General features: G+C 25.5%; 1 protein-coding gene across 1 annotated transcript in view; it reads left to right on the forward strand.

Annotated features, from left to right (window-relative positions):
* LOC100206440 (maternal embryonic leucine zipper kinase) overlaps window positions 1-16114 on the forward strand; it is a 61682-nt gene that overhangs the window by 25548 nt on the left and 20020 nt on the right. Inside the window, exons 3-8 of the mRNA XM_065813163.1 lie at window positions 6382-6423; window positions 7278-7397; window positions 11132-11185; window positions 11316-11405; window positions 14393-14419; window positions 15454-15553. Coding sequence (XP_065669235.1) covers window positions 6382-6423; window positions 7278-7397; window positions 11132-11185; window positions 11316-11405; window positions 14393-14419; window positions 15454-15553 — 433 coding nt within the window. The remainder of the gene's footprint in view (window positions 1-6381; window positions 6424-7277; window positions 7398-11131; window positions 11186-11315; window positions 11406-14392; window positions 14420-15453; window positions 15554-16114) is intronic.

Raw genomic sequence — 16114 nt, forward strand, 5'->3', positions numbered from 1 at the left:
TAGCAATAATTATTGATGTTTAATAATATTTAAAGTATTAGTAAAATCAATTGGGGTAAGATATTAATGCAAAAGCGTCTTTTGAAAACTTGTAATAATAAAATATTGTTTGTTTAAGTTTCAGGAGAGAATAAATAGAAAATCTACCTTATTCCAGTCATCCTGAGAAAAAGAAGTGTGTTTTTTAGCCCAAGCAAGACGTTTTTTAATCATCGCAGTGGTAAGTTTTGGTTTCTTCAGTGGCTTTCTGCACTTGAATCCTAACTCGTAACTTCGCCTTCTTAAAGATCCAAGTGAAATGTTGATTCCTTGGTCTTTCAAAACGCTTTTCAGTTTTATTGCTGGCATCTTACGATTTTGCTCAATAACTTTTTTGATCTTTCTATCATCTCTAGCACTTGTTATTCTTTTTCGGCCACAGCAGCCTGTTCGCTGTGCTTTTAATTTGACCCCCATTTTGAGTTTAGAATTTATTCTTCTAACTGTAGCCTGTGAGACTTTGACAATTTTGGCAATATTTCTTTGACTGTGATTTGTTTCTTGCAGAAGAACAGCTACTTTAGCTAATTTACGTGGGGAAACATCACTAGCTCTACCCATTATTAATCTAAAAACCACAACAACATTTAATAAGTTATTATATGACAGGGATTCTTTAAAAAAACACTTAAAAACAACTGAAATTTCATTATTTGAGTTTTTAAGACAGTCGACAATAATTTAGACATATAATTTGAACATATAAAGACATATAATTTGAGTTATGAAAGATAAAAATAACTGAATGTTTTTAATTTTATATTTTTAAAATTTACCATACCTTTTATAAAGTTGAAAATATTGTTAAAAAGTGTATATATTTCATAAATGTTTTTAATCTAAAACAAAAAATGAATGACAGGAAGTTATATTACATATAAATAATAAAAAGTAAACAGCAATAACCCCTACCTAACAAAGAAAATCCAAAAAAGTAACAAAATTTTGAATTTTTTTTTTGAGTCTAATAATTTGAGTAGGTACTGTATATATATATATATATATATATATATACATACAGTGTTGGAAAAATATAATCAATTGACATGGACAAACAAATGTTGCACAATTTAGATGACAAATTGACTCATTTTTAATCATTAAAAATAGATGTTTTTTTTTTGTTTTTTTTTTTGTTAATTTATGCTGAAAAATTTAATAGGACAAATTATTTTTCATCAAAAATATCTTATTTAATTCTACTTTATAATTTTCTTTGTAAGATAGTAATAATTTTCTAAAGGTAAAACAATTTTTTTTTTCTTAAAAAAATTATTTTATGAAATACTTAGGAGCAAGTTCTATATTTTAACAACCATGGCTCCAGCAAAACAATATTTGAATGAGAATCAACAAAAATTAATTTTGGATTACAAAATTTATTTTTTTATTAGTTAAACAAAAGAAAAACTTGGAGAAATATCGAAAAAGAGACTGGAGTTCCACATTTCACCATTTCAAACATTGTAAAAAAGTTTGAAAGTCACCAAACTGTAAAGATTTTGAAAGAATGTGAGCGCAAATGTAAGACTACTGTCAAAGAAGATCACTTGATTGTTTACATGTTTTTGGTTTACATGAAATTTGGTTTAAACGCTACACACCACATAAAAAATCATTTTTGACACAGCAACATAAGAAAAAAATGATTATTATTTGCTTAAACTCATGTTAACAAGCCAATTTCATTTTGGAAGAAAATACTGTGGTCAGATGAATCCAAATCTAATTTGGTACATTCTGATGGTAAACAAAATGTTTGGAGAAAAACTGGTGAAGCTTACAATTTAAGTTGCATGAAAGGAACAGTAAAACATGGAGGTGGTAATATAATGGTATTGGGCTGTATTTCATGGAGCAGTGTTGGAAATCTTGAATTCATCAAAGGTACAATGAGTTCGGATATGTACATTGATATTTTGAATAATAATTTGACTTCATCAGCATGTAAATTGAGATTAGGTAGAAATTTTATATTTCAACATGGCAATGATTCGAAACGTAAGTGGAAAAAAACAACAGAATTTTTACAAATCAAATCCATAAATGTTCTTAAATGGCCAGCACAAAGTCTAGATAAATCTCATTGAAAATTTATGGTCAATTTTGATAAACAAATAGGTAATCGTCACTTGAAGCGAAAGGAAGAATTAGAAACTGCTGTTACAAAGGCTTGGGATGAAATAAGTTCTGTTCTACAAAAATACAAGTGGAATTTATGCCAAAACGTTTAAATGCTGTTATAAAAGCTAAAGGAGGTCACACAAAATATAGATTCTATGATAAGTCTTTTTAATAAATTATTTATGTTATGTGTCCCATTATTTTTTTCCAGAGAATTCAGTCAAAAAATTGATATGTTCACTTATTATTAAATATAATTTTCGAAATATCTAAAAATACTCTCAAATGCATTTTTTTAATAAAAATAATACTAGCAACTATCTTGAAAAAATCATTTACTAAATAAAAAGTTATTTTTTTTATGAACAAAATTTAAAATGGTTGCCTTATTATATTTTTCCAACACTAATATATATATATATATATATATATATATATATATATATATATATATATATATATATATATATATATATATATATTTATATGTATATATATATATATATATATATATATATATATATATATATATATATATATATATATTATTCGACCTTGTTTCTTTGTTTTTATGGTAATCCCTTTGTTTTAAATTTATTTTGCTGACCTATTCTGACCTCTAATAGAGTTCAGCAATTTATTGTCGATCTCATTTTTCCTAATTCGAGGGTTGTATATACATATATATATATACACACACACACACACTAAAGTAATTAAAAAACAGTTTTAAACCATAATTGAATTAGAAAAAATGAACTAGCTAAAATAAACAGAAAATTAGTTATTTACAACATCATTTAAAACCAAAACCTTTTTTCCTATTTTCTATAACAAGAAAAATAATGATAAATATTTTTAGGCGCTTTTTTTGGGCGTCTATACCACTCCAGCGATACAAAAACAGGTTATCCCTATAAGGTTGCATCTCTTTCTTTTCTCTACAAATACTATCATGGTTGCTGCTCAAAGGAGCTATTATTTCTAGTTTCATCAACCAAAACTCATTCTTGCTTGACTTGTCATTCAGCAAAATTGCATCCTTTTACTACATTCTATTTTCTATCTCTGCAAATCTCTTATTTATCCCTGTATGAAATACTGTTGTCATATTTAAGCTGGTTCTTCTAATGATGCTCTTTTATTTCTAGACAAGGTCCAAAAATGCATTGTAAAGGTAGTTGGATCTGCTCTATCTACTCTTGAGTGCTTAATACAAGAGGTTTAGAAATAAAAAAGGGGGGGGGGGGATTTGTAGCTCAGTACTAATAAATGAGAGGTCTTAATAAAAGGGTTGGCAGGAGTTTTTTACAGAACACAAATAATACAATTTAATTATAGTGTGGTTTGTGATCAAATGTTTTAAGGAAAGTTTTATCATAATTTCAATAGGATTTAATATGCTTATATAAGTTTTATGCTATGGTGAGAAATTAATGAAAATCTAATTTTTGACAGATCAAAATTTACGAGGTTTTACAAAAGTCAAAGATTTTTAAAAGTTTATAAAAAATTTTGATAAATCTATGACATAATGTAAGACAATTTTAACATAAGAGCTATTAGATGGAACAAAAAAGCTTCTCTTTTTTTTTCTTCTTTTTATCAAACCCACTAGCTCTGTTTCATTCAAGCAAATCAGTTCTTGCTTATATATTATGAGCATTACCCTATCAGGAATAAAAAAAACACTATACTCTCCACTTATAGTCATTTGACCTAAAAAAGACTACATTTAAAGTTTTAGACTTGTTTTTCATAAAAATTATAAAAAAGCCTGCTTTTTCATAATTTTTATGAAAAACAAGAAATTTTTTGATTTTTTATTATAAAAAGTGTTTATTTGTACTTTTTTTGAGTAAAATTTATAAAGTATTTACAATAAATTGTAGTCTTTTCATTTGTATATATCAAATACTAAAACTATCTTCATAAGTTTCTTTATTGAACGTATTACACAATTAGTCACTGTCAAATTCTACTGCCTAATTCACTGTCCAATTCAATTCTACATTGTATAAATATAGACTAGTTTTATCGTTCTAGATAAATAAAATATTGACTAACATTGGCAAGGTTAAAAGAAAAATATATAGTTATTCTACAAATTCAAGACAAACATGTTACCTCCTAAAATACCCCATCAATGGTCTACCAAATAGATATCTTCCTACAATGGGAAACTGGCGTTCTTTTAGGCGTTCACATGATTGAAAAAGAGACAAGTTCAGGCAAAAGAGGTTTTTAACATTTTTCAATACTAGGATTGTGTACATCAGGTTTTTGCAGTTAATTTAGATACAACTAGTTGCAATACTGGTAAGTACCATGGAGCTATCGCAACTCTCACTAATATTATTGACACCAACATCCTTTGGCTTCTCTGTAGGCATCATATGTATGAAGTCCACATTTCACATTTCTTAGATATTTTGTTTGGAGGTACTAAGGGTCCACATAAATCACTTTATATTAGATTTAAAAAGATCTAGCCAGAGATTTTTAATGAGGTAAATAGGCTTGTTAATGTCCAATCTTTGATAGGAGTACTCCAGTTTTTAGTTCAATTTTTTATATAAAAGCTAAAAAAGCCCTAACCTACTTAACTTGTGCTCTTCATAATGTAACCTTTGGTAGAGGTCTAGGAAGTATGAATATCTCGGAAATGCCCTAATAAAAAACTTAAAATGTCACACATGGTATTTTTATGAACAACTAATTGTTCTTAAGATATCACAAAGGTAAAAATGATAAAAAGTTTGCTTATCAATTGCTTAAGCCAACCTTGTTGGTCCAGAAAGCTGCATCCTTTTTGATATTGTTGGTGTTTCTGAGGAAGATGTTAATCAATGGATGAAGGGAGATTCTGGCTGCTAGGATGATTTAGAGAGCTACAAAAAGTTTGATCAGTTTGTAAAAAATATGCAAGTAACAAATGACTGCACTAAGAGAAATATTTGCCTTAGTTAACATTAAGTTTTTGCAAAAAAATCTGAATATCAAATGCAAAACGTGATACTTGTAACAAGATAGGAGAGAAAGAAGATGCCCGCAAATGTTACCAAAAAAATGGTAGTTGCAATGAAAAAATCTGAACAAAAAAAAAGAAAAATCCAAAAGTAAAAAATAAGAATTGGACAAACTGATATTGTCTCTCTCTATGCAACAATGGCTTGTAATTGTTATTGTTTTAATAAATTCATCTTATAGCAAATAAAACCCTTTTTTTTCCAGACTATTAGGTTTTCAGTATTTTTTTGCTAATAATATAAAGTTTATTTATTAAGTAATATTTTCTATAAAAGGCATGAAAAATTAAAAAATTGGGATCAATCTAATCCTGTTACACATGATCTTTTGAACTGAAACTTCATCAATTTGATGCAAATGACGAAGATTGCAAAGTATAGTGTCCCTTGATTTTGACTTTTGTTAAAATTTAGGGTTATGGCTAATGAGCATGGCACTGTTATAGTCTTTCTTTAACCAGAGTAAATGTCAGTTTGGATCAAACGATTTAAAAAAGCTCAAATCATAATTCTAAATAAAATAGTTCAAATCATAATTCCAAATTATGTATTTTACTAGCTTTTGACAGTGATTAAAAAAATGCAAAACATAGCTGCAAATAAAGTTTCATTTTATGTTGCAATGATGAGCAGCAAACATATATTTACATTACATCAAAAGCAGGAGTTCTTTGTAAAAATGATGTAATGAAAATTGTGTGAAAAGCAATGTTTTTATTGAAACTACCTTACTTAAAAGTAGTGGCTTGTTGTATGACTGATATGGCAAGTGACAGTGTTGCAGTGACCTGCTTATTTATCAAGGATGTTTTTCACATGCTAATTGTCATTTAGTAGTATGTTATACTTCAAACAATGACAAAACACTGTGTTGAAACTATATTGAACATATATATATATATATATATATATATATATATATATATATATATATATATATATATATATATATATATATATATATATATATATATATATATATATATACATTTATTATGGCAACAACAAAAAAAATATATATTTTTTTCAATATTCTTTATTATCTTTTTTTTCTTTTGAAGATAAGATAAGGTTTCTTTAAAGAATCATTAATTTACCCTTCACAATTTATTATTTTTACTTTTTTAACTTACTTGTTTCTGTTTTTTCATAATTTTTCTTTAAATAGTTAATTACAATTTGCTTATAGGTAGCCATCAAAGTTATGAATAAACGAATGCTTGAAAAAATGGTAAGTAAATTTGAAAAATTGCTAAGAAAAATGAACTTTAGTTTTGAGTTTGTATTAAAAGTTAAGCACTATATAGTGTTTTTTTTTTATTTTTGTTTTTGAAAATGAAAGGAATATTGTTTGATCAAGGGCTAATAATTGCTTAGAATTTTTTTTACAAAGGGAAAATTTTCAACTTATAATTTTTTAACTTTTAAATTTTCAACTTTAAAGCTTTAAATATACTTTTTTACCAAAGAAAATTGTTTAAACATGATTTTAATATATTTTGAAAAAAATGCTACTTTAATTGAAATTACAAATACAAGTTTTATTTGAGATACTAAATAAACTTAATATTTTTATAAATTTTGAAGTCTGTATTATATAGTGAGTTATTTAATCAATCTTTTTCATTGAATAAACCTCTAAAACTTTATCATTCTGCCTAAGGTATAATGTTTTGTATATTAACATGCTTGTTTGCCCTTTTGTGTGTCTTTTAACAAGTTTTTTTACTTTTTTTTAACAAGTTTATTTTTAACAAGTTTAACAAGTTTATTTATAACAAGTTCTTTTTTTAATTTTTTTTTTTGCCCCTTTTTTAGTTAAAGATAATTTTAAATAAATGGTAGAGCCTTACATGTATAAATTAAATAAATAAAACAAAAGATCATTGATAAGTGTTATCTTTTTCAATTTATATTATGCTTATTTAATTTTTGAGGGCTGGCAATGAATTTAAAGCAGTTGCTTGTTGCTTTTTCTTTGTTTGGAATTATTATTTATGCAAGTTTTTTAAATATTGACAAATACAATTTTTTTAATTGAAGATGTTTGTTTGATGTTGATGTTTTTGATGAAGATATTTTTAGGGTGACTTGCATAGAGCATATCGTGAAATTGAAGCCATGAAGCGGCTTGGTTGCCATCAGCATATTTGCCAACTATATCAAGTTGTCGAAACCAATGAAGATATATTTTTAGTTCTTGAGGTTTTCAATTTTACTAATGTAATAAAGTTTATGACTTATATCTGTTTATGATGTCTCCAAAAAAAATCTCCATCGTCCATAATTTTGGTACCAAAATTACATACCAAACTGATCAACACTGATTCTAAGTATTGAAGTTTTTGAAATGAAAGATAATAATCAACTAAAAAATAAGTTTTGTCTTCATTATTTGTTTTTCTAATAAATTATGTATCTTGTTCATTATATAAAACTCATCTAGTCTAATTGAAAAAAATGTCAAAAAATGACACTAAAGTATGTTATGTGAATGTTGTTTCTTTTTACCAAATGTGACACATGCACATCTAAAAGTGTTAACACTGCATTCTCTGCATGGTTTTCTTTTTTAAAGTTGTTTTCATTATATGTTTTTTTTAAAGGTCATTAGTAAGTTATTGAAAGCTTTAACTTTCATTTTTGAAAATTTAACTTTCATCATCATCTTTATCGTCATTATTTTCATAATCAAATTTAATCAAACATAAAATGCTTGTTAAAATTTGTTTAAAAGGTGGAGGTAAGAGTAAATGTAAGAGTAAATATTCATTAAAGTTCAAATTGTGATACCTGGAACTTTCAGTAAGTCTATGAGTTGAAAAAATTCAAAAAAAAAATTAACCCATTTTTAAAATATTTTTTTGGTCCTGGGGCGACCCATAACTGAGTTGACTGTAAAAAATGTATAATCTTCTAAACCCATGATATTAGGTTGCATTAAGAGCAGAATTTAAAGAAAAAATAACTTCAGATAAACAACTACATTACTAATTAAAATATGATTAAAAGCATAAAATAAAAGTTATATATACAGTATGAGACAAAAGTGTTTACATGTTTTTGAAAAATATTCTTTTTTAAAATAAATGATTGAAATACATGTTTATATATCAATATATATATACCAAAATAAAGGTAATTCATTGTAGTTTCATATTTTGAGCCTGAATTTAAATGAATGAGAAGTGTTTATAGCAAATTATTTATTGAAACAAAATGTCAGATGTAAACAGTTTTGTCGCGAATTATGCTATTATTAATTTTAATGCAAAATTAATACTTTGTGTAGCCTTCACGACTTCTAATGACTGCTGCAATTCTCGCAGGCATGCTACCAATCAACTTCTTGCATTCTTCAACAGTTATAGAACTCCAAACATACTCAACTCTTCCCATAATTCTTGTTGACTGGCTGCTCTTGTTTTATAATTATAAACTCGATTCTTCACAATAGACCAAAGATTCTCGATCGGGTTAAGATCGGGACTTTGCGCAGGCCACTCTAGAATCTTAAATTTCTTCGAATTTAGGAATTCTAATGTGATTTTTGCCTTGTGCTTTGGATCATTGTCTTGCATAAAAAGTGTTGAACGAATTTGCTTTCGCCATCCTCGTAAACTAGGCAAATAGCCATTGTTTTTAATGTTTCGCATCCATTATTCCATCAATTTTTACGATTTTACCAACACCAGACGAAGAGAAACATCCCCAAAACAACAACTTTCTGCCGCCATATTTTACTGTTGGAATAAAGTCACGATCAGAAATTCCTCCTCCAGCTTTTTTCCATACATATCGAATGCCATCAGAGCCAATCAAGTTAATCTTGCTTTCGTTTGTCCAAATCACCTTATTCCACTCAGCAAAAGTCCAGTTTTCATACTTCTTTGCAAATTCCAATCGTTGTTTACAATGTTTCGGTGTTAGTAGTGGTTTCTTGATCTTCTTTTTTGCCTTGAATCCAATTCTCTTGAGTTCTCTCTGCGCTGTTCGAGTACTTACCACTGTACCTTGAGCATTATTTAATTGTTTCTTTACATCGTGTGCTGATTTTGCTTTATTTGTCATGATTAATCTAGAAATTGTTCTCTGATCTCGAGTAGTGAAAATTTTCTTGCGTCCATTTTTGTTGCATTTCTCCTCTATATCGTTTCGCTTCTTAATTTTATAGACTAAACAATAAGATATATTAAGTTCTCGTCCTATCTCACGAAGAGACAATCCTGATTTAAGCTTCTGAACAGCTAAATTTTCAATTTCTTTCGACACTTTCTTCATTCTTTCAATTATAATTTTTCAGTTGTTTACATTACGAATTTTAAGTTTAAATAAACCGTTTATTACTAATTGAGATATGTTTTATTTAAACAAATTAAAAATATAGCCACAAAGTATTAATTTCGCATTAAAATTAATAATAGCATAAATCGCGACAAAACTGTTTACATCTGACATTTTGTTTCAATAAATAATTTGCTATAAACACTTCTCATTCCTTTAAATTCAGGCTCAAAACATGAAACTACAATGAATTACCTTTATTTTGGTATATATATATATATATTGATATATAAACATGTATTTCAATCATTTATTTTAAAAAAGAATATTTTTCAAAAACATGTAAACACTTTTGTCGCATACTGTATTTCAAAAAAATAGAACTAATTTTTTTAAAATTTTGTGATAAGTTAATAAAAATGATGTTTGTTCATTTGTATTCTAAATACTGACCACAACACTTGCATAGCTCTGTGTAGGATAATCCTGAACATTTGCATTTGCAATGTGTTTTGCAACTTTTCTTGCATCCACATTTTATTATTGCCTATTTGTTTGGAAGCATCATCATAATAACCTACCATTCACTAACTTATTTAATTATTGAGAAAATTGTAATATTATTTTACAATCTGCTTGTAACTTTAAGTTATCTATACCTAAACTTTAGGTTACCTAAATACTATACTCTTTATTATGGCTATGAATTCATACAATATAAAACATAAAAAAATGGAATAATCTCCCTCTCCAGCATGAATTTCTTAAATTGTAAATTATTTTTCAAAAAAATAGTTTGTAAATTTGTAAATTTTTTAGTATAGTTTTATATTTTTTATATTTACTACTAATCTTCCTATTTTTATAACTATTTTTCTTCTTATTTTTCTTCTTATTATTATCCTTTAGTAGGTGTTTTAAATCAACTTTGCTATAATCATGCTCTGCATTTAGCAGAAAATGATTATGGCACATTCTTAAATTATTTCCAATATAAAAGGTGTTATAAGAATGTTTAAAAAATTGGCTACAAAGCAATTTATTTTGAAATAAAATACAACTTAAGTAAAGGTGAAAAAACTTAATTTAAAATAAGTCATATAAACTTAATGGAACTCTTTAAGTGTAATGGTTCTAAAATTTTTTATTCTATCCAAATGTATTAATAAATCTTTAATCAAATTAAATGAATTTTAACAATAAAGATTATGTCTTCCACAAAAAACTATAGGTCTTTAACAATAAAGTATAAGTCTTTAATTATAAAGTATGGGTTTTAGCAATAAAATATTCATCTTTAGCAATAGACTCTAGCAAGAAAAAATATTAAAAGGTATGATAGGGCTTTAAAGAGTATAGGAAAAAAAGAAAATATGTAATTTTCTTTTCATAGTTTTCTTTACCAATAATAAACAATAATAAATTAGTATAAATTCTTAATTTCTACTCGTAAATTTAATGAAAAATTTTATTTTGTATACATTTTTCTATAGTTTTCTATAAATGCAAAGGTTTATTTCTTATATAATTTACAATTTTCTCAATATGCTTTAATACTTCTACTGCACTTTGATATTATTAATAATGATTGTTATAATAATTTATATACATTAATTTATATACAACTGCAGCTTTAATCTTTTATCTATTTACAGTATGTGTCTGGTGGTGAGCTGTTTGACTATATTGTTTCCAGAGAACGCTTATCAGTGAGTTTTATAAGAATAATAATTATGCAATTTAAAAGTGTAAAACTTTCATTTAAAATCATTCATTCAATTTTTTTTTTTAGTTATTTGTTTTCCTAGAAATTTTCTTCAAAAAATTTTTTATATTAAGGAAAAAGAAAGCAGAAGTTTTTTCAGACAAATAGTATCTGCTGTTGCTTACATACATTCTAATGGGTTAGCACATCGAGATCTTAAGCCAGTGAGTAATTTTATAACATTTTTCAATATGCATGAAAAGAAATTACTATTATATTTATATAATAGTAATTTCTTTTCTCTCTCTCTCTCTCTCTCTCTCTCTCTCTCTCTCTCTCTCTCTCGATATATATATATATATATATATATATATATATATATATATATATATATATATATATATATATATATATATATATATATAAATATCATATATCAACCCTAGGAGTTAGGGTTGGCATTCGACAATGCCGACCTAGAAGTGTTTGAGGTCGGCAAAAATTACCAACCTCGTTTCTATGTTTTATTGTAACCCCTTTTGTATCAAATTTTTTTCCCGACCTAATGCCGACCTTTAACAGTTTGAGGTCAGCAATAAATTGCCAACCTCATTTTTCCTAATTCTGAGGGTTGATATATATATATATATATATATATATATTTATTTATTTACACATACACATAAAGTAGCGTTCAAAAATTTCTAGCTTATTGATATTGGAAACAAATAATCACTTATAAATTAAGTTTTTTAATAACTTCCACTTAGTGGAAATTTATAAGTGATTGCAAAGAGTATAATTTCTAGTGGATGAGTAAACCATCAGGATAACAAATTAAAGAATTGTACAAAAAAAGTAAAGTTTGTGTTTTAAAATGGCCATCCTTATCATCTGACTACATAAATATTCAATTATATTGAATTTTTATGTAAAGCTAGTTAATTAAAATTAATTTGCTTGATAAAAAAAGTTTTTTTTAAAAAAATTAAAATAAATGATTTTGTTTCATAATTTTCTTATAAAACAACCTAAGAAAACTAGTTTTTGTAATTTTGAATGTTAAATTTGTCATATTAGGATAAGTTAATGCAATGTTTTATTTGGATCTTAAATTGGTAATATTGTGATGTTCAATTTGTAATATTGGTAGGAATGTTTATAGTGACCGAACTTATGAGAAAGTATTGAAAATTTGGTCAAATTAGCTGTTCTTATTTAAAATAAAATATGGAGTGCTAATTTTTATTTTTATTGTTTTATTTTTACAGTATAAATAAACAATAAAATTGTCTTTATAATTCAATAAAAAAATTCAAAATTGTTTAGTTATGCCTAATGTATAAATGTTCCTTAAGTGACCGAACTTAGGCGATTTTATGGTATTTTTTATGTTATTTTGCTTGACATACATTTTTTATCTTACAATAAAAAATGTATGTCAAGCAAAATAACAACTTCAAAAAAAGTTTTTATTTTTGAAAAGATTTGTAACAAAATATTACAAAATATTTAGCACTAGAGGCTTTTCAATGTTTCATCAGTAGTGCTAGTTTAAGTGCTGTTATACAAAAAAAATAATTTTTATTTGTGTTTCACAAATATAATTTTTAATCAATTAAGGTATTGTTACTATTAGTTATTATCGCCTAATATTTTTTAAAACAGGAAGGGTTAGTTAAAAGTATCATGCTTTTGTTTATGCAAATGTCTTTCATATGACAATAAATTTTTATCACTTTTTGTAACTTGAAATATGACCATTTTTGCGATTTCTCAAATTATTTGTTTTTCCAGTATATGTTGATCATTACATAATAAACACTTTAAATAATGAATGATATTCTTGCTCTTACAAGTAATGTAAATGTAGTTCAAATAGTACCATTGGATGTTATAAAATATTTTACCTCATGCAGGCAAAATAGACAAATTTTGCAATGACTATCATTGCATTTTAAAATTCCTTTTTATTGTTAGATGTTACGGAATTAAATTTAGTAGAAGTAAGTTGTCTCAATAAATTTGATGGTTATTTATAAGCTGTTACAGGATTGATATTAGATGAAATATTTTTTCAAAAACATTGTCTGTGTAATTGCATTCTTTCAGCCATAATTTAGGCTCTGCCAAGTGCAGTTTTTCTGTGGTATAATCAGATGTAAATACAATTATTCTTTTTGCAAGATTAAATGGAATGTTCTTCTTGGTTTGGTAAAGATGATGGGTATTAAAGTTTAGATAATCACGAATGTTAGTTTCTTTATAAAATATATCAGTTTTTATATATTTGTTATTTTGAAGAATAACGGAAATGTCTAAAAAATTAACTATGTTATAAAAATTTTCTTTTTCAATTAGTTCAATGCCATAGTCCATTGTAAAGGTAATTGACTTGTTTAATTCAGCGAGTGACAATTTAAATTTTTCTATATCTAGATGTTTAGGCCATATGTTAAAACCATCATCAACATATCTAAAGTAGAACTGTTCAATACTTTGAATTTCGTCATTTGAAAAAAACCTAGGTAAAATTTTAGGAAAAGTATAGTTTCTAAAAATCCTATTAAAAGACATGCATAGTCTGATGCAAAGTCTGTGCCCATACCTGTGCCTGTAATTTGGTGAAATAATTGGTTATTGAAGAGGAAATAATTATTTTAAAGATAATGGATGCTAATTCTATAATGAAATTGGTAGTAATTTGTTCAGTTTTTAGATTTTTATGTTTTTTAAACCAGAATTTTAATGCTTCTAATCCAAGGTCATGGGGAATTGTGGTCTAAAGGTTGATAATGTCACACGTTAGTATAATAGTATCAAAATCCACTTTTCTTGGAATTTTTCTTAAAAAATTCCAATCATCTTTTATATAAGTTTTTTGTTTCTGTACAATAGGAGATAGAATTAAGTGCAAAAATTGGCTTAAATGTGATGTAGGTGAGTCAATTCTTGAAATAATAGGTCGACATTTTAGATTGTTTGGTGGTTGCATTTTAATAAGTAGAGAGATTCTTGGACTTTTTTGATTATTTTATTACATTCGTTATGAGTTATGGCAAGTAACTACTTTTTAATTCATTTACAGAAAATAGTTATATACTACTTCATTTAAAACCTAAACTTTTTTTACTTTTTTTAAAAAAGTAGCGAAAGAAAAAAACTTATTATTTTTATTTATAATTTAATCACTTTTTTTTTTTTTTAATAGGAAAATATGCTTTTGGATGGAAACAATGTAAGTATTAATAAATATTTTTTAAAGTAATTTAAGTGTTTTAGTCAATTTAATACTTGTTAAAGAATTTTTATTTAATTTCCTTTTCAGGTGTGGAAAAATTGTTTTTGAATTTTTTATTTGGTACAAACAAATTTTTTATTAAATTCTTGGGTGTGCAAAATAATTGGGTGCACATAGTTTTTGTAAATTTGGACAACTCGGTTTAAAAAACTTACTTTGTTGATTTTACCCAACATTCAACCAATATTTATTTTTCTATTAACACATTGGTTATGGTCAACCAGGGTTAAAATGAAAAGTATTTAAAAAATTTTGTTGCAAAAAAAATTGTTTACCGCATTGCTATCTTTTTAAAAATTTAATATTTGTTTTACACTATGCAATAATTATCTTGATTTTCTAGTTTTACAAGGGTATTTGTGTACTTCCAAAGTGAGCTAAGAAGGAATGATCTATTTAGGGTAATTTTAGATGATCAACATAAAAACAGAACATCAATCACGACTATTCTCTAAGCCATCAAGCGATGCCACATGATTTTTTTTTAAATAATGATTTTTTTTAAAAAAATTAAAATTAAAATGTAAAAATGTTAAAAATGTAAAACCACAAAAATGTAGAGTGGTTTTTTTTTATTTATATATTTTGGATATTCATTTAGTATTATTTTGATGTTATTCATATTGCATTCATATGTATAAATATTATATAGTTTAAATAAAAGTGTTATAGCATTGACAAATTACAAAAAAAAAATTTAATTTAAATTTCATATGTATTATAAAAAAAATTAAATTTAAATTTCAAAATGTATAAATTTTATTAAGTTTAAATAATAAAAGTTTAATTAAAAAAAAAATTTATTTTAATTTTTATATGTATAAATCTTATAGTTTAAATAAAAGTGTTTATTGCTTTGACAAATTACAAAAAAAAAATTTATTTAAATTTCCCTTAAAAATCAGTTGCATTAGTAACCATCATTGAAAATTTAAATGACAAACAAACAAAATAAAAAAAAATTTTTTTAGTGCATCAAAATTATAGACTTTGGGTTGGCTTCTAACCCAGAAACAGATTTGTTTCAACCTCTTGCAACGTGTTGTGGATCTCCTGCTTATGCTGCCCCAGGTTTGATTATTGTTATTTGTTAATAATTTTTTTGATTTTACATATCATTGTTGTTTTGATATACTATATCATTTATTTTTTTAAATTTAATATACCTTTGATAGGTGAATGATAGATGTTGAATAAAATATAAGACACCTTTGATAGGTGTATGATAAATTTTGGATAAAATATAATACACTTTTAAAAGGTGCGTGATAGATGTTTGTTAGAATAGAATGCTGATTAAATAGGATGACTAATAGAATGGTTTGTCTGATTGAATTAGGATGGTTAATATAAAATGATAAATAAGATAAAAGATATCTTGAATTAAAATTATATAGTTATAAAAATTCATCTCTTAGGCTAGTCTCTTAGAATTAAAATTATATAGTTATAAAAATCTCTTAGGCTAGATTCAACTACAGTTAAAAAAGCTACTTTTATTTGTTTGTTTAGGATGGGTGATATCATGATTGTTTTAACATATATATTTATTTAGGCTTTTTTACAATGAAAGCTGAGTATTATTTTTTTACATATACTTTTTTCTAAATATGGCTAATAAATAAAATGATA

The sequence above is a fragment of the Hydra vulgaris genome, chromosome 12, assembly GCF_038396675.1.
Source record: "Hydra vulgaris chromosome 12, alternate assembly HydraT2T_AEP".
Lineage (NCBI taxonomy): Eukaryota > Metazoa > Cnidaria > Hydrozoa > Anthoathecata > Hydridae > Hydra > Hydra vulgaris.